The sequence below is a fragment of the Lepisma saccharinum genome, chromosome 11, assembly GCF_977018435.1.
Source record: "Lepisma saccharinum chromosome 11, izLepSacc3.1, whole genome shotgun sequence".
In the NCBI taxonomy this organism is placed as follows: domain Eukaryota; kingdom Metazoa; phylum Arthropoda; class Insecta; order Zygentoma; family Lepismatidae; genus Lepisma; species Lepisma saccharinum.
This window is the reverse complement of record NC_139239.1, coordinates 18,796,596-18,817,298: the sequence shown is the minus strand read 5'-3', so window position 1 is coordinate 18,817,298 and position 20,703 is coordinate 18,796,596. Positions and strand designations below refer to the sequence as shown.

The window sequence follows — 20,703 nt, the reverse complement described above, 5'->3', positions numbered from 1 at the left end:
TCGGTTACTGTCCAACATTAACGTACACTTATTTAAATGCAACAAAGTAGAAAATTTTAATAAACCGTGTATGAACTGTGACCAGTAGGCTACAAAATTCTACCAAGAGTGTTGAAATCTTAGTAGCCATTACAAATGGTGTAACACAACACCTATACTCTGTCCCGGGCATCTTTGTAGCAAGCGAAATAAAATAAGTATCTGTGCAAGTTGCGACTCGAGAGATCTCGACCAATGAACGCCTGAGAGGGAACGAAATTGCGTGGAGGAGGAGAAAGTGACTGAAGTTACCAGCTGTTGGCAGCGCCCTGCCCACTAGCTTCCTCCCCTTCTCTCTCGTTATGTGCGACCTAATATTTATTATTATATTCATTCATATTCTATTTGTATTTTCGTTGCTTTTCTTCCACTGTTGGCTAATCGCGACGATGTGGATGACTGGTGATTTGACGAAATTGTTGAAGGGACAACATGAATAACACCTGTGCGTGGATTCAAACCAGGGATTTTGGATAGCGAGATGGACATTTTGGGGGAGAGTGAGCTCCTTGAGTATGCACGCCGATTTACAAAACGTGTGGAAAAGTAAGCATTATGCACATGTAAACATGAATCTTTAAGATATTAATAAGCATAATATTTAACGATTGATTGCTTGGATTTGCTTTATTTTTACTACGCTTTCTGTGCCACTTTTGGCTAATTTGCGAAGATGGGGATGAGTGATGATATGATGAATGGACACCCACAAACATCCATGCCCAGGCCGGGATTCGAACCCGGGACACCTCATAATATTTAACGAGAATTTAAAGTTGGAGATTCTGCATATGAAACAAAACCTAAACCAACATTGAGCACATTTTCCCCTATTTCGTACATTAATTACAATGGCATCAGATTAGAGTATATTTAAGTCATTCGGCTTCCCAAATTATAAACCATTCCTTGAAATTTGCGGGCGGAATTGCTTATATCTTTAGTTCTTCAGTACGTAAGATATCGCCCCTGCGTCCCCGCACTTCTAACCACGCAGCACGGCAATAGCTCTTACCTGCAAGGCAGATATAATCCACCCCATTAAAGGGACCGCCGGTTCTTTTCAATCCTCCACATGTTTCTCTTTTATCTTAATCCCCCACTTCCTTGGGTTTTGTCCCTTCGTATTTAACTTCCTAAATATCTTCCCCGTACCTTGGAATCCCCGAGTCCCATTGTCCTATTCTCTCCGTGCTTCTTTCTTGACTTACGACTTCAATTTTCTCTTTCCTCTTCACTTCCTGCTCGTAACTTTGCCTCTTCTTTCTCTCCCTCTCTTCCACTTTCTCCCTCCGGTTGAGGTTAATTTCGCCGCTTTTCTGTGAATATCCCTTTCTGAAAAACATACGTTGAGTATTCTGCATCTGTATGCGTAAAGTGCGATGCTTTATTTTGCAAAGAGCTGAACAGCTTCCTCAGAAATTGTCTTGGTACAGACTTGAATGGAAGAGGTTTCGAGTATTATGTTTCACGTCCGTTTTTCCGCCTGCCGGTTATGGCTAACCGCAACGTCAGCGAGCTTCCCGCCTGCACATTGGACATGAAAGAGAGCAGGATTAGGGAATCTGTATGCATTGAGAGGTAAATGCTATAAAAAAACCTCCAGTTTCTTCTGCCGTGATTAAATGCCGCACTGCACCGTCACTAACGAATGTCTAGAGGTTTCCTATCTCACGAACGCGACCGACGAAGCCCACAGTCTTGCTCACTCCTTCCCTTACGCCTCTCTTAATACGTTTAAGTACCGCTGGTCGCTCTTCAACCCACACCTAAATACGGAAGTGCTCCTTCATAAATACAGCGGCTTCACCGAGCCTGATCCAACGAGCTATATACAGGGTGGCCCAAAAAGGTAACCTAAATTTTGAACTGTTGTATTATGTTTGTTACCTTTTTGGGCCACCCTGTATATATTGATTGATTGATTGATCGATTTGGTGTTTTAAGTCCACTTTATGCACAGTAAGGCTAATCGGGACTGGACCTACAGTTTCAAGTGGGATCCGAACCACTATGTGCCTCCACCGGGTATCGTACCCGGGACCCCTTGATTACAGGGCGACGACGCTACCACTGCGCCATCGGGGAGGTCCCACACCCTGTATATAGCTCGCTGGCCTGATCTAGGCAAAGTGAAAACTAACAACATATACATTTACTTGCTTTCTCTAGAATTTTGGAATATCATAAAGAGAAATTTTCGAAAACGTTCCTGTTGACACAGGCCAAACGCCCACAGGTTCCATGCAAATATCTCAATTTACGCCATTTGATTTTAATTCTCGCTGTGCTTCGATGCGCTCAGCAACAAATAGACATGGAGCATGAAATAGGCCTTAAAACAATCTCCAGGTTTTATAAACGGATTAAACGACACTGTAAACTTACAAAACGCCTAATCACTTAAGGTGTAACTAAAATGATGCGAAAGGTAACTATTAGTTTCATTGTCTTATTTCTACTCGTGAAGAGGAACGATTTTCTATCTCAACTCTACTGTAGAATACACATTATTTCTACTGCAGAAAACTCATGAATTCAATGCTTTTAAATCAATGACTAAATATCGAAGTTTTTCTATTATATTATCTAAAGGTCGCCGGATACGCACGCCCACAGGTATATCTGAACGGTATGTCTGTTCCATGCAGACTGCACTGGCATGTCTAAAAGCGTGTATGATAAAACAGTGCAGTTGTGAGCACCTGCATATGGGACCGCAAAACTTAGAATTTCCTTCGATATGCATGTGTAGGCTAAGCCAACTTGTATCAACACGACTATTAACATGCGATCATACAGGATGATCCGTTTGAGATGTCAGCCGAACCTCAGCCGTGTGGTGTTAGACAGAGATGGTGTCATCGCCACAACAGCATGCACAGTGTGTCGTACGGTATACGAAAGCTTTTAGTGTTGCATGCACACTAGCGCCGTCACGTGGTTGAAGTCTGTAAACCTCCACCCATTCGAAACTTACATCCTATCTGCTCACATTACAGCAAACTGCTCAGAGATAACTACATTAACCTCTTGTACATAACGGTTTACTTTTCTGACATCTCAAACGGATCACCCTGTATATTATTTTATTTATTTTGTCTTGCTTTACATGGCAAAGTTAAGGCTGTAGAGTATTTTCTTCCACTTGACCATGTTTTCACAATTTTTTAATATGAATTTAGTAGCCTACATTGAAATATTAAAAAAGAAAAATATAAAAGTTATAAAGAATACAATGAAAAATTTATACAAGAATAGAAGTTAGCCTATAGACACGGGCATACAACAACAAAGTAAACACACACATGCTCACATTTTGATGAAAATAATATGGAGTTTGAAATGTCATGTTGAATTATGGATTTCAGGACGTTTCTGAAATATAGCAAATTCAAAATGTGCCGAGTAAAAATAATATTAAAGCATATATATTTTAGAGAGAGAGAGGTACATACATTCAAATAGATATATACATGTATGGTAAAGCTATCACAAACTCGGCTATTTATGTAGATGATGTGGTCAGCAACACGCTCCGTTAGTGCTTTACCCCTAGTGTCTCTTCGCATACGCATGTATTAGAGGCTGAGTATTAAAAGAGAAGTCGAAATTCGCCTCTAAATTTATATACGAGTATATTGAAAGTGTCCTTACAAGAAGTAATTAATAGGTTTTTTTTTAGAATCATTGAACTTTAATAGTACTAGATGCTATGTCCCGTGTGAATCCTGTCGTCAAGCCTGACCATGTGAGACTGTAAGGGGTGACTTTCCTATAATTATCCCTTCTACGCACACTCTGTCCCCGGAATCTCAGGAGCGAGCGAACGAAAGCAAGTCTCTGCTCAAATAGTGACTCGAGAGGAATCGACTAAATTGGAGAGAACGGGAGTCTGTGGAGGGGGATGTGCGGAAGATCGACTGTAATTACCAGCCTCTGCAGCAGCGTACCGCCTCTCCCCGACTTATGAGCGGCATTGCTCCAGAGTACAAAACACTATGGAGTGCATTCTTATAGACTAGAGCCTCTGGCATCCGGACACTTTGGTTGCGCTTGTGTACTGTTCGTATGTATCTGTGTCCTTTCATCAAACTTAATCTTATATCTATTCATCCTTATCGCAGCGATTAGCCAAAAAATGGCAGAAAAGTGGAGTGAAATGAAGCAAATCAATCAATCAAGCCTGACCATGTTGGGAATCCGATTAAACTTCACTATATTCCTGTGCAGTATACCCATCCTGTACACCTGCATGTGTGTGGTGGCCTTGAGAATGTATTGTTTCACGGTATCCACCTGGCGCGATAGCTTTTCTTACTCTTTCCCCGAAATTAAGTCCTCACCTGCTTCTCCGAGCTTTGATCCTTGTACATCTCTCGTTGGTTCTCGCTGAAATCCTGAACATCTTGTTGAACAAGCTTCGCGTGCTGCGATCCTTCGTGAAAGCTGAATGGTTGAGATTCTGCATGGAGTCAAGATACATTAATCTAAATCTGTCAGTGGGAGAACGTCTCTTCCGGCATGGGGAAGGCAGAAATTAGAGGATGCCTCTGAGGCGAGCATTTCAAGGCTCCTGGAGCGGGTTCCAGGTAGATGCTGTTCCAGGTAAACGCTACATCCAATATTGTTCTGACGATTTCATGAGGTTTGGTAAATACAAGGATTTTACTTGCCAGCTTTAAATTTAATTTTTCGAAATTGAACAATTGAAACAAAAATTTTCCGTGCGTCGGGATTTTAGGCTATTATGATTTTAGGGACTAGCTCGTCAATAATGAATGTCTCAACTAAAACTCAACATGCGCAGATAATTTGCATTTTTGCTATTTTACGTCGAATTTCATCCACTGTTGCCTAGTCGCGACTATGAGCATGAATGCCTATTAGATTAAACAGGTGGCTACTCTTAGAGCCATGATAAAATGCAAGTATTAATTCTCGGTTTTCTAGGCGAACTTTCAGAAAATTCAAGGGTACAACCAGATGCTTTCTCTATTTCAACCTTACGTAGGTACTGCCTCTCACCAGCCCCCCCCCCCCCCAAGACACACCTAAAAATCTTAATATAAAGGGTTTGTGTGATTCCAATATATATTCAATTTAAGGTGCGAAGTCATTTCACAAACTCAGATTGGAAAGACATCTACAAACACAACTCAAAAATGTTACGGAATATACCAATTACGAAAAATTGTTAATTGTATAAGAATTCCAAACTCAAATTTACCTAATCGAATTCAACATATCTTATTTTGCAATAATCTTCTCTCTGTCAGATTTTTAGTGTCCTTTGCAGAACAATCTAAGTAAAAGGATTGAGAGAATTCTGTTTTATTTTCCACGCAGCTTCATTTTTCTTCCTCGATAAAAATAAAAGCCAAACTGAAAAAAAAAACTTGCCTCCGGACATTTGTGAATGTATGAATTTATCTGGATTATTAAAAGTTACATTTTTTAACGTCTACGGAGAAAAATTCACGTAGAATTCACGAATAATTCCCGGAGCCAATAATTCACGCATAATTCCCGGAATTCAAGGAATTTCCGGAATTCCCGGAATTTAAGGAATTCCCGGAATTTAAGGAATTCCCGGAATTTAAGGAATTCCCTGTGAGTACCCACCCTGTTAAATTGGTGAACGGACATTAACAAAGAACACGTATGCCAAAGCCAATGAAGTTCCCAGGTTGAGTCCTGGCCTGGTAAAGGTAAAACGTAAAGGTTCCCGTTCATGTAGCACCATGCCATGAAGGCACATTTAGGGGATCTGGGGGTAGGGCCATATTGTCGATCTCGGCCATTTTGGAGGTGATGTCATCAGCACCACGCTCCGACCGCATTTACCCACTAGGGTTGCCCCCAGGTACCCATTGATTTGAGGCTGTGTGAGCCCCAGAACCGCTTTATGCTGGGACACGGTTGAAAAATTCCTACCTTAGATCACACACACACATCGATCTCAGATCTCCCACGTGGCAGTCAGACGCCCTATCGACTTGGCCCTGGCCTGTGGATGGGTGTTCTTTTCGAGTATCCCTTCGTCAATTTAATCTGATAATCATCATCTTCATCGTCTTGATTTTCCAAAAGAGAAAGAAAAGCGACGGAAAATAACAAAAAAACAAAACACACATCGTTAATTCAACACTGAGTTTGCGAAGCGTAGGTTTAAGTGTTTATTTCATAACCGAATTAGCATTATAGATTAGCCACGATAGATACTGATTGACGAAAGTTGCCTCAAATCATATTAGAATTACTAAAAAAAGTAATTTTGCGGGAGATAAAATTATTCTTTCTCTGTTCTAATCTGATGTCGATAGGATTAAGGAGAAAGAACAAAACGTTACTCCCAGCTGATCCCAGAAAATGAGTCTGGCTGAAAGATACAGTAAACGCATAATGGTATTGCATTTCCAATATATAGGGAAGAACATAAGACACAAACTGTGTACAAATCGTAACGGAAGGCTCCTCTTTTTACCACGCAAGGCACGGATTATTTATGGCAGAACGAGGAAGAGAGAGAGGCCATCATAACTTCTGGATTTGACCCAGTTTTTCTTCTCTTTGAGGATATTCTCTTTCATCTTCTATTTCTTCCCGTTCGCTATTCTCTTGTTTGTTGCCGTCGTAGCCTTATATTGATTTTGTACCTCTCGTTAATGCATACGAAATTCGGTTTTTTCCCACCTCAGGCGAAAGAGTTAAAATAAGTTTCGAATTCCAAACCATCCTCGATCACCCATTGAAATTGGTGATCTACATGTGATGTAGGATCAGCATCCGCAGTTCATTTTTTGGTTTCTGCTGCACTCGCGATGTTTTTTAGTAAAAATCATCGAAATTATTATGAATTAATTATATATGCTCTTACACAAGTATTTGAAAATAAGATCCTTAGGAAAATATTTGGACCTAAAAGGGATGAGGAGACAGGTGAGTGGAGAAGGTTATATAATTTAGAACTACATAATTTGTATTCATGTCCAGATATTATTAGAATAATTAAATCAAGAAGACTTAGGTGGGCAGGCCATGTGGCACGAATGGGAGAGGAAAGAGGAGTTTACAGGATTCTTGTTGGGAAACCTGATGGTAAGAGACCTGTAGGAAGGCCAAGACGAAGATGGAGGGACAACGTTGAGATGGACCTTAAGGAAATGGATGGAAAAGAGTATATAGATCTTGCTCAAGAAAGGGACAGATGGAAGGCCTGTGTTTCTGCAGCCATGAACCTTCGGGTTTAAGAAGGCTAGAGAGTTAGTTAGTTAGTTAGTTACACAAGTATTAATTTTTGGCCAATAAGCTTAGAGATCCTACAAACACCTGTTCAGAATAGTCGTTATCTCCAGAACCAATCTATAAAAAGTTCTGAAATTTTACCTGATCACTGAGAAGTGATGTTTGTAGAGAATTACTGATGTATTTTTATTTACTGTATCATCGTTACGAAAATCAGTTAATTAATTTTACTCTTGAAATATATATATATATATATATATATATATATATATATATATATATATATATATATATATATATATATATTCACTTTTCTTGACAGGACAACTCTGCTTCCAGGCGAAGAAATCACTAGTTACAATATGATTTACAAAAAAAATTTGGTTTCGCGTGTTTTTTTTTTTTTAATTTGTAGGAGTTCTGTTCCTGAGCTCCTAAAATGTTATCGACGCATGTACTCCATATTCCCTTGATCAATATTAGTATTATTAGGTCCATATAGGTTGTGAATGAATAAATGAATTGATTTACTTTATTTCGCATTTCTGACACTTTTGCCTAATTGCCAAAATGAGGATGAGTGATGATACGATGAAATAGGTGAAGGGACAATCTCAAACACATATGGACAGCATACAACACAAGCGCCATTGTAGATACTGGCCATGGGTCTAGGCGCCAGAGCCTCCTTAGTCTACAAAATGCAGTCCAGGATGCACTACGTGGAAGTTGACATTTGGGTGTCTTTAGAAAGGGTTACCCCTCAAATCCCCCATTTAGGTAGTATTCAATATTTTGTAATACAGTAGCCTTCATAGGTTGTCTACATTTATTCAGTTGAGAACACTTACTTAAAATTTGTACATTTTCACACAACAAAGCCTGCGGAGATCTGAGATAATTCTTGACACAGGAACTGACAAGCATCTACAGTGGTCCTCAAGGACCTATGATGGGTTACTAAGTTACCTTGGATCGGACTTCTTAGTTAGCTATTAGGGTAACTAAGGTAGATTGCAGGCCCTGACTTGGTCACTGGTGTCGGATTTTATACCTTTCTTAAGATAGAAATAAAAGGGTATGGAACTTTCTTCCAATAAAGTCTGGTTTATTATCGTTTATGCACAGTATACAATAACACTTATCCACTGGCAATCTTGGATTCAAGTTAACTGATGCAGATCTGAGTATAAATCTGTAAAGGGTAACCCTTCCAAGATTATTCACGGTTGCTTTTTGGTATCGCAAGAACCCAGGGCCGAAGCAGCAGGTTTATGAGAAACTAACCCAAGTAAATTACAGCGTCCACAAAGGACCGGGCAGTTCTTCCTACGAGGTAGACTTGTGATACCAGCAATCGGGTAAGATAGCCGAAATATACAGAATTCTGGTTCCTTTTTATACTAAATGGTTGTTTGCAAAATACCAAGGAAACTTGGTCGATATTTACACGTATCTATGGATTTACATAATTACATCATGCAATTTAGATTTTTACAATATTTACATAAAATAATCAATATTTTAAATAACGTACCTTTCTAATATATTTTTCCAATGCCAGAAACGTTTACATAATTATTAGTTTTGTTGTCTTTAAGAAATGTAGATTAATTCCCGAACATTCGATTCTTGTGCAAGTCATAAATAATTTATGCACGCGCAGTTGTTGAACTCACTATTTTCAAATGGAAGCATGACCAGATTCGACTGGGGCGACACAAAATATTAAAAAAGATTGATTGATTAATTTGATTTTACTTCGCGTTTTGTGCTTCTTGGCTAAGTTGCGAAGATGGGGATGACATGATGAAATTGATGAATGGACATCCACAAACAACCAAGCCCGAGCGGGATTCGAACGCGGGACCCTTGCCGTTGCAGCGCGATGTGCTAACCACTCGGGCACAGGGTCCGGCAAAATAGTAAAGAAGAATAGAATGTTCACGTTCATGTCACATTCTGTCTGCCAACATTACTAGCGACCTAATAAAGACAATAGTCATTAGTTTCCTGCTCTAGGACCTATCAGAACGCTGGAGTTTCAAACCACTTATTATTAGTCAAAACTAAATAATCCTTCAAAGCAATTGAGATTACGTGGGTGTTCGGCAAGGACTCGAGCACACGTCTTTCATGCCCAGATGCACGCCCGATGCTAAATCTTCTCCACTCGAGGGAAGCGAGGTCTGGAGCGTGTCTAATCTGCTTAGCGCTCATTCTCTCAGATGCAACAACGAAGCTGCACCTTCTCTTGTCGCTGCAGTGACGTCAATTTCCTTCCCACGTAACCAACCAACCACAGCATTGTCCTTGCCGAGACTCTGGTTCGCGGCAATTTATCCTTTTGTTCTCAAGACTGCACCATGAAAGCATGCATCTGAGTGCAGGCAAAGCTTTCGAATTTGATCAATCAAGGGGTCCCGGGTGTTATTTACAGTGTAGGCGCATTGCACAGTGGTTTGGAATCCATTTAACCTTCAAGTTCATGTTGTTGTCGTCGCCAACGCAAATTCGTTGCAGTTGTCGTCGCTGTCATTGTCGCCAACGGCGTCTTTCCTTATGAAGGACATTCAGCACGAAACAAACTAATTCGCAGGAAAGAACGAACATCGTAGATTTTTTCTAACAAGATAGTGTGGACCTTTAAATGTGAAGCCAGCGACTTCAGCCAAGAATGATAAACAAGATAGTCCATTACTGCGACAGTTGTGGACATGTAGACATGCGAGTAAACCCAACATGCTATTTCAAAATATTAGACAACTCTGAGTCAGAGTTATAATAAAAGGACTAACACTAGCTTTTAGACGATTACGTGCGTCGAGCGCACGTGAATCGAGCGCACACAGAAGATAATCCATTTATGGAGCGCCCGTGAAGGTCACATAACAAAGTCACCCTAGCATATCCCAGGTGCAGGCAACGAGGAGATTGAAATTTGTAAAGTGGGTTCATTCTTTGCAAAGTATTTATAGTGAGAAAGTTGTGGTTCAGAGGGCTTTGTTTTTGTAGCCCCGTCCAGTTGGCTGCACTTTTTGACACTCGGTGCAGTGCAGGTATATCCCGGTGTGAGGCTGGTGCAAGGAAATTACGTTCAACCAACTAGACGGAAAGCGGTGATCAAGTTCAGAAGATTCAACAAATGCCTGTCTGCTGCTTTAAACGGACATTTGATTAGTTTAGCACGCACCACGTGACCATACACCAAACATACACCGGTCCGGAAGGTAGTGCAGACACCAAATACACTACTTGACTCCAAATCAACCAGACGACTCGGTGTTGCACCGTGCAACAAAGTAACCACCACTTACAAGAGTAAACCTAGTCGTCTGCTCGACGGATATCGGTACAGTGTTGGCCGTCAAACCGAGAAGATTATCCACTGGCGGTATGTCAAGGAACAGCAACTCAAGTGCAAGGGTTCAGTGAAAACGTCATCGAACAACGATGTCTTGGAATCGACACCTCATCAACGTGTGCCAAACGTTGCTGAGTCGGAAGTAGAAAAAGCCAAGTATAAGTGCAGGAAAAAGCCAGGGAGAGCCTTTCGATAAAACCCGACATGGTAAGACCGACTGACCGATTTAATGAATGATGAGAATGAAATGTCAAGGCCGGAACTGGTAACATTCGTTGATGATAACGTGAGTCGACCACTAAACTTGCTTGGCCACAGAGGCGGCTTGGAGGGGTTCTCCTTGACCTTGACGGCTCTCAGTCTGTGAATAATCCTGAACTTTCCTTAACTTTTCATAACCTGGATTCATTCCAAAACGACCGCTCCAGTTTTTGTAAAACTGCGTCACCTTACCTACCAGAAGAAACAGATTGCACGGAGTTCCTAAACTTCTCCTGCAATTCTTAATGCGGCTGTTAGTTTCAGTCGACAAATCTCTAGCTGGGAAGCCTTATTTTTCCAAAAATGTTGGAACTTGCGGTAACATATGCAAGGAGATCTGCGTTGTATCTAATCTTGTAATCCAGTTTCAAATCCTTGAATTTCGTTCCGGTTCTTCTCGACAAAACTAGCTGATCCGCAGTTTCCAAGTTAACTTAGTGTGGCAGTGTGAAACTTGCCCGGAATGTAGAATGTTTCAGCACTCTCGCGAACTGGATAGCACTGTCAAGTACGCTCGTTTCCTTCACGTATTACTTTCGAAAGGCCTTCGTAACGATTTATGGTTCTAACATCATAATACTACCCTCAATCATAGATTTTGACTTGTGGAAAGAATTGTGGGTAAAAGGTGGAAGGGGCTTAGCCTGGTTGTCTAATAAAACATTGCTGATCACACCTGTCGACTTTTGGGGACGGCAAAGTTATATTCGCCCCCACCCCGCCCAAAGTACGCCAATGAGAACCGAGTAACATATCCAGCGGGGAGCAAGGGGGCGCTCGATCCTCCCCTTTCTGGTAAACGATTGGTGAAAATGTTCATTTGGATCGTTATGCATTTTTACGTGGAAAGTAAAGTAAATATTATTCCCTTTTCTTTTTCAAATTTTGTTTTAAGTCCACTTTATGCTCACATAGGCTAATCGGGACTGGACCTACTTTTTGAAATAGGATCCGAAGCACTGTGCAATGTGCCTCCACGGGGTATCAAACCGGGGACTCATTGATTACAAGACGACGGCTTTACAACTACATCATTGTAGAGACCTATTCCCTTTTCAAGCAATGTGAAATAAAGCATTGTCCTCTCTAAGAAAGTGTTGTCTAACCCCTTGTTTGCAACCCTCTCTGGAAAAAAAATCTTGGTACGTCTGTGTGCATGTTGTAGCCCTACAGTTGCTCGCATCTCCTTTGCTTGCTCATTTATTGCTTTATCTCTCTGTCTCTTTGCTTTAAGTGGGAATATGACAAGACAAGCGACGATTGCAGAGCTCGAAGTGATGATGGATATAGAGGAGAGGTATCCCCAAGATAGCAAAATTTTCACAAAGCATCTCCCCATATGTCTCACTGCTAAAATTTTAAAACATAGGAACGCCCCCACCCCACCTCCAGTACCACAGCTAGCCCCCAAGCTCGACCAAACATCACCCCAGCACAGCTGTTTCCACTTCAAGCTCTTGGGAGGAAAACTCACACGCCGTATACACGATTCAAACGCAAAACCGCTTAAGACCAGATAGAACACCGAAACAGTTCCACATAATGTTAACAATTATAATATTCCTCATTCATTACGTGTTCTCATTAAACTGCAACAGAGCTTCAACAGGTCAGAAATTTGGTTCATGAAAATTGGTACGGGGTGCAGCAACTCTCTGTTCTTATTGCGAGAATTTCCAACCTGGTGCAGCAGCAACTGCAACATCCACGTCAGTTGACCAACGCGGAACAAAAAAAAAACTCACGCGCTGAGTACACACTGAAGAAACAAAACAATGACCACGCTACCGACACACATCACCGAGCACACTATCAAATTAATTTGCACAGCGCCCAAAACCAGAAAAATCTCACTGCAAACTCTTTTGTTTATCCTCGATCTAGAGTTCCGTGAAGCTATCCCGCACAAAACCCACACCGACACACAGGCATACCTTTCGCGTTCGACATGGTATGTGCAGTTCAATGAGCACACCGTGCAGCCTCAGGGATATTCCATTGCTTTGTTGATGCTCCGGTAAGGGTTTGCTTTCTTTTGGCTCCCGTCTCTTCCCCACCCATTGTCCGCGAAACGTGGAAATTGTCAAGAGGCACTCGGCAAAAGAGTACCTCCTACCGCGGCTTCCAATTACTAAAGCTGATTAATTCAAATCTCTGCGGGATCCTGGAGAAATACAGACTCCAGCCATTGTTCTGGAAAGGTAAACCGTCCAGTGTTATGTGCTGGCATGAATGGAACCTCTCTACAGGTTTTTGCAGCTCCAGAGAATATGTTTTGATCTCCCGTGATTCGGAAATTGCCAGTCAGTGGAGAGAAATTAAAAAATACAAGTTTACATTTTCTTATTGCGTTATAACCGCTGATCGATATTAAGCTGGTCTAGTATGTGCATCATGCATGTAGTATATGATCGCATGTACGGTGCCGTGAATATCAATTTTATGCCCTATAGACCTTTGATTATTATTATTTTTGTTCATTGTGTTGTACTGAATTATGAAATAAAGTAGAGAATAGAAAGTGAAAGAAAACCTGGGGAAAATAAAATTCCGCGGATATGACGCCCTGGTTTATTTTAAAGGTACCAGTCTTTAAGCCGCATGCCCCTGAATGTATGTGAGTGGAGGTTGGGCTACAGGGTTCCCTCTTTCTTTGTAAAAAGCATGGTGAGCAGCACTCAGATACACTGGTGTACAGAGAGGCTACAGCCCTCCCGAAATTTTGAGGAAATAAAATTTTTTGAATGAAAGACGAAAGTGATAACTGAAAACCACCCTTAAATCGCTCTTTGTTTTTGTCTTTGAACTACTCCTCTCAAATGCCAACCGCTCTCTAATGTAGTACACCCTGGACACCATTTTGCAGACTAACAAGACTCTGGTGCCTGGACCTGCAGCCAGGATAATCCTCGGTAGTGCTCGTGTTGTGTCGTCCTTTCATTCATCTCATCCTATCAGCGATGATCTTCATCCTCATCCGTCAGAAGTGGTAGAAATGCGACGTAAACTAAATCAATCAATCAATCTTTGAACAACTTTTAAAACGAAAGTTAATGGCGTTAATGAGGAAGTAGCGTTGTTCAGCACCATATTTGGTACATTGTGAAACAATTTGCTGCCAAACAACACCAAGTGCAGAGACCATTAACGCTCAATTCGAGTTGTTTTTATTCCACTTTATGAACAGGTCTAATCAAGACTGTACTCACACTTTAACATGAGATCTGAATCACTCTCTGCCTCCAACGAGTATCGAACCCTTGATTACAAAGCGACGATGTTACCATTACGCCATCCAGGAGACAACACTTAATTTCAGTATGGTATGTATCTTTACACTTGGTGTTGCTTGGGAGGCAATGGTGTAACAAGACTCCAACATGGTATACAATATCAATTTCTGATTAACTCCGGAAAGAGTGTTTTTCTTGCACAGAGTCTTCGTATTTTTAACACCAAATTTAGTGTTATTCTACAGTGAGAAACCAGTTAATATGCCTGTATACTCTTGAGCTCAGGTGTCGGCTGTCGTGAAGATGATTTTTCATCATTATTTGCATGTTTTCTCTTACGTCTTATATGTCCTTAAAAAACAGAATTGCAGTGATGCAATTGCTTCGTTGATATTTCTGTTTCAAATCTTCGACTGTGCATTTGTATAGAGAGCATAGTGGTGCATACTTTGCTTACGTACCTAATGCGACCAACTCATGTAAACGGTTTGCTGAGGTGGAACAGAGATGGCAGCACAAGGTGTGCAAGATTGAAGATTAACACGAGATACGCGAATGGCAGTGTAAATAAGCGCAGAGTAATTTGGAAAGATGAAAAACAATAGAATCCATTATAAGAGGATAAAGAAAAGATATAAAAACTATAAATTAATGTAAATACTTAATAAATTAAATTGGTGCTCATATGTAAATATACCGGAAAACTAAAGAAGTGAAAACACTGAAACAAATTCGTGTCTTTTAACAGATCCCGAATCTTAGTTTCTTTCTTAGTTTGATTTACCATCCCCTTAGTGGAGGCGCGTTCCAGTCGCGAACCACATTTCCTTTGCTTGCGCGTTTCAGTCGTCTGGCACCAAGTATGCACTTTGTTGCACATATTTAGTGTTGGCGCGTTCCAATCGTTGCCTCAAGGGAGGAGTTTAGGATATTGCCCAAAGCTCGAGATAAGAGAGCGGGGTAAAGAATAAAATAATTCCTCAATCGTCGAAAAACAAGAATAGGCAGCGCACTCGTAACCCTGTAGGACTTGGTAAGAATGAGGAAAAAGTGAGGCTTTATCAGCTTGTGAAAATAGAACTTAGTGAAGATGGAAAACATACATATGAACATATCAGAGGAATTTGAATAAAGGATCCACGTTCCAGGGATTACATAAGAGTCCAGAAGGAAGTCCAGATCCAAATTCCCACAAAGAAGGAAGTCCAGATCCGAATTCCCACAAAGAAGGAAGTCCAGATCCGAATTCCCACAAAGAAGGAAGTACAGAAGAAAGCATAAACGAAAGAAGATTATACAAATTAGAAAGAAGAAACAAATTCGTAAAGCACACATTAAGATGAAAATTGAATGTAAATAAGAATCAGAGAAATACGTAGCTCATTATGTACATATCCAAATCAATGTATCCTTGCCTAGATAATATAATCGTTTAAACGTCTCCATTGGAAGGCTTACTGTATGGTTTCGTTCTCTAACAAGAAACATACCCTGAAGATACTATTTTAGCCGTGGTTTAATATTAAGATTTATGTAACTTTCACAAATAGAGGTAGCAACGTATTTTTACATTTTTCTTATTTTTACGTCGCTTTCAGCCTCTTCAAGCTGATCACATTGATGACTTTGTAAAATTGATGAAGGGAACACTCATGCTGTGCTAGACTGAAAATTGAACCCGGCACCTTCGATAGCACAATCGCGAGTCAGTCGATCGACGCAGTTCGGCCACTGAGGTGGCTATTTTGCAGATATTTATTTGATCATCACAGATCCGAAAACCTGTAATCTTATAAGGTAGGGATTACAAGTAGCGACTCAACCGCTTCTCATGTCTGCTGGCTCTTTCTATGTTATGCTTGTAGTATGTTATCCGACAGAAAAAATACATGGTAGTGGCAACCATGAAACTGTAACCTGTGGTTGGATACGCACATTATAAAAAATAACGATTTTTATGGATAACAATCTCGAAACAAGGCTCTAACGAGCAAAACGTTACTAAGAAAAGTTGTTTATCGTCATGTCCTCTACACGCTGTAGAAGTTTGTTGTACGTACATGTAGCCCAACACCTTGTATATTGGGCTACATGTAACAACAGAATTTTACATGAACCATTGGAACACAAAGCGGATAAATAACAAATAGAAGTATACAATATTTCTCCGAATTCAAACCAAGTGCATTCATTTTCAAGCACAGATGCAGATTCTGTACAAGCCTCCTTTCCTTCTTCATTGCGGGAGAAGTATTGCGCATATTGGAGCTAAGCACACACAGAAATCTCTCGAGTTCTACACTTAAGCCAACAATAGATTTGGGCTCACAACACGATAAATACTAGTTAAGCCATTGTCCACAGTCGTGCTTCCAATATAACTGCTATTCTAGAAGACATTAAATTCTCAGGAATATCAAAGAATTATCTCAACAATGGTAGAAGTAATCCCTGCGCTAATAGGGGGGCTTGATGGGAAGTGAACAATTGTGCTTCGGTGGGCGTTCACATTGTTAATGTGCAATTTCATTGGTCGAGTAGATGAAAAACGATAAGACCGACGAACAAGTGGTGTTCTCTGAGGGCGCCATAAGACAACAGCGGTCTTCGGATTCTCCCAAAACAAAACAAATACCTGGTGATTAAGTGATATTTTACCTTACTGAAGCAGTGGTATTTAGGGTTATATTAATTACGGCTGTCCCCTTAAAGTATTCTCAGCACCAAGGCCGCCCGCAGGATTTCTCTCGGGGGGGGGGGGGCAGCAGTGCTTAAAGTGGGGCAAAGGTGGGGTGATGCATTTCCCTTGTTAAGAGAATTCTCATCAAGCATTCACAGTACTAGGATAATATGCATAGGCACTTAATCTGCTGTCTTTCACGGCACTCCACGTCCATGTTTTTTCGCTAAAATTCCAGAAATCTCAGGGGGGGAGGCAAGCGCCCCACCTGACCATCCTCTGCGGGCGTCCTTGCTCAGCACCCCAGTACATCTCCACGCTCACATTGAACTGATGGCTTTTCTGGTGATCTTTTGACTTTATTTTTGGTCTCATATTTAAGTTCCTTGCACTTTACTATGATACTGCGAAAATTTGATTTTTTTCGGTTCAGCAAAATATTGGGCCAAATGTACAAAAAAAAATCGCGGTTTACAACTGGATTCTTTTTATTTTTCGTTTAAGTGAATAATTTTAGCAGCAATGTTTATACATTCGTCCATCTATATAGATCCACCAACTTATTTGAAACCCGGCCAGAAACAAGTGGCGCTAGTGTCGAATGTTTAGGAGGGGAGCTCGGAAACTCTGGGGCAAGGGAAGGGATGGCAGAAACACGTGTTTTCCCCTGTGTTGCCAAATCTAGAAGTGGGCGTATGCCGTGAAAGGTTTGCAAGTAAACAAATATGCAGGCCGAATATTAAGTTTCGTTTCTAGATGTGGTAATTCAAATAACATAGCATAAGAGAGAGGAGGGAGGGGGACACTAAAGTTAAAAACGCCAGCTGTCTCGCAGAAGGATATCAACAATTTAAACACATAACATTAATATTCTAAATTATGTAAACTATATAAAAAAATATGTTAAAAAAACCAACTTACTTTTGGGTTCTTGCCTCCGGTTGGCCTGGAGGCAGATTATAAGGTGTCTATGCCGGAGAGGTCCGAATTCGAACTTTCGCTGTCACTGTCGCTATTTACATCGCTACTTTCGGAACCCGATTCCAGGTTTATAATCAACTTTTGAACTTCATCTTCCAGAATTCCATCATTCTTCTGGTATTCTTTTTCCAAACGGATGGCATGTTGGCACATACATTCCCATTCCTGCACTGTGACACTGTCAATTGCACTTTCGGTAAGAGCCCTTATTTCTCTCAAATTTGAAGTTACGTTTCGTGAGGCAACTCTACGCTTTATGGTGCTCCATATGTACTCGATCGGGTTCAAGTCGCAGTGATATGGTGGAAGTCGAAGGACGTGCTGGCCGTGGGTTTTCAAAATTGTGTCAGCTCGATATACCGGATCGGGAAGATTATTTTTTACTTTCAGCAACAATTCTGGCTTTGTTTGTTCGATATCGAAAGTGATGTTATTTTTTAATAGCCATTCTTGAATCTCTAGTTTCTTACTTTTTGTGTTCGGGGCTTTATTGGTTTGAATTGAGTGGTAGGAGGCATTATCCATAACAATGACAGATCTAGGTGGAAGATTCGGAATAAGTTTCTGTTCCAGCCACTTCTCGAAGTTCTCGGAATTCATTTCGTTATGGTAATCGCCAGAAGTTGTTTTGGCCTGAAATATATTAAGTGCGTTTGGAACAAACTCCATGGAACCCCCGGCGTGACTTATGATAAGTCTCTGCCCCGGACTGTCGTTTGTGAAGACACCTGACACATCTTCAATCTGCCAACATTTTTTTACTTTGTAATTAGGATGAATCCAAGTTTCATCAATGTAAACAACAGGCCTCCCTTCGTTGCGGAATCTGTTGATCGCACGAAGATATCTTGCTCTCCAAACAACAATGTTGCTTCTTTCAACCAGACCTAAGCGAGAGTTTCTACATTTTTAAAATTTAAAGCCTGTTTCATAATTTTCCGTAATGTTTCTCGCCCCCCCCCCCTGATAATTAATTTCTTCCTTATCAATAGCTAAAAGTTTCAATATTGTAGGAACTTCTCTTTTCACTACGTACATTTAATGGATTTTCCTTCGCAGTATACACTTATCCATGTCGTCAATGACAATTTTATTCTGTCGAGCAAGTCTCCGTTTACCAGGAGTTGACAATTTCTGGTCAGGAGTTTGTAAATATTTTTTCTCTCTTTTCAGTTTTTTAAGCAATGACTCCGACCGTCCCGTTAGATACACTGCTCTCTTTAGGGGTTGATCGCGAGGATAATTCCACCCGTCTCTTTTCTCTTCTTCACACTTCTCGATGATTCGTAGTAGCAAATTTCGCTCACTGCTGTGCACAACTTTCGACATTTTACACTTACTCAAAAACACGTCTACGCACATCAACAACACTCATCGAATTCTTGAAGAGAGTAAAATTAGCAACACTGTGTCAGTGGAAGTGGGAAGGTCCTTGCCCGACCAGCGCCAGAGCAAACACCGGGGGTGAGAGAAGGGGGGGGAGGCCGGTTAGTTCGCATATTTTCCGAGGTTTCAGAAAGCTTGGTGGATCTATACAAATCTTACCTGTTCTCAATAAGAATCATTTCCTTTCTTCCTAACGGTTAAAAAATTATTCTCAACTAGATGAATGCCGGCCTCCGTGGCAAAGGGGTGAGCACAGCGCGACGCGACGCTAGGAGTCCCGGGTTCGAATCCCTGCTTGGGCATGAGTGTTCCTTGTGAGTGTCCCTTCATCAATTTCTTCATGTCATCATTAATCCTCATCGTCGTGATTATCCAAAAGAGGCAGAAAAGCGACGTGACACAACAATAATCAAAAAAAATCAACTAGATAAAATGTTGTTATAAGATACCTTCTTGAAGGCACATATCTGTCAATCTCTCTTCCACATCCTTGGTCGCATTTTGCAGACTAACGAGACTCTGGCGCCTGGGCTCGCAGCCAGCATAATCCTCTGTGGAACTTGTGTTGTATCCTGTTCATGTGTATTTGTGCCTGTCCTTTCCTCAGTTTAATCTTACTACCATTCATTCTGATCTTCGGAACAAGCCACAGATGGCGGGACAGCTAAGTAAAAAAAAAATCAACCAATAAACCATATGAAGGTTTTTAAATGTAATTCCAGAAATCGTACCACAATTATTTTTTTTGGACAATTCATAATTGCAACTTAACTGTAAAAAAGGCCCATTTCTCATTTTCGACACGCTCAACCTCAACTGCTTAAAGCAGGATCTACATACAGAGAGACAGTGAAAGCAGGCTGTTTAAGTCTACGTGTTTACTTGGTTAATGATCAAGATCTGAAGATAGCTGCCGCCACGAATGTGGGTGGGGATAAAGAGCGGGCGAGTTGTTTTAGTGCAATCACATTCAATCTTCAGCCAATGGGAGCAGCTGTCATTCTGCTCGTCTACTCCACATGGAGTCTTAGACACATGACTGTGGATATGCTGTTACCGTACTTTGCAACTTCAATGTGGAGACCGTGGGAAGGCGGAGGGACAAGGTGGCGTAGAGTAGATGTGTGGCAACACTGTGGGTTGAGAGTGTATGTTGCAGTTGGTGGGCGCGCTCCGTGGACTTCAAAGCCAGCGGGTAGTTAACGTAGCTAGCGCGTGGACTATATTAGAGTCCATTATTCTAGGAAATTAGTTACCTAGTCAAAAAACAGAAAATTAGATCCTTCCTTTCTATTTTAACAGTGCAAGAGTACTTTTATAGAATTGTAAGAATCAACAAGTAAATAGTTTCCCTTTCTTTATATATCATTATTCAAAAAAGTATAAGCCATACAAGTTAAATTGATAAATAATTAGGGGGCAATGCGTGTATAGTGAATGCGGCCATACGACCGAGAATACTAAGAATAGGTTCCTCAATACCCAAACTAATATTAATTTAATAAGAAGTT

General features: G+C 40.8%; 1 protein-coding gene across 1 annotated transcript; it reads right to left on the bottom strand.

Annotated features, from left to right (window-relative positions):
• Positions 1-17,782: 17,782 nt before the first annotated feature.
• On the bottom strand, positions 17,783-18,406 carry LOC145994960 (uncharacterized). The gene has a single exon (XM_083131493.1). It carries the CDS (start codon positions 18,404-18,406, stop codon positions 17,783-17,785), a length of 624 nt encoding a protein of 207 aa, XP_082987619.1.
• Between the last annotated feature and the right edge of the window lie 2,297 nt (positions 18,407-20,703).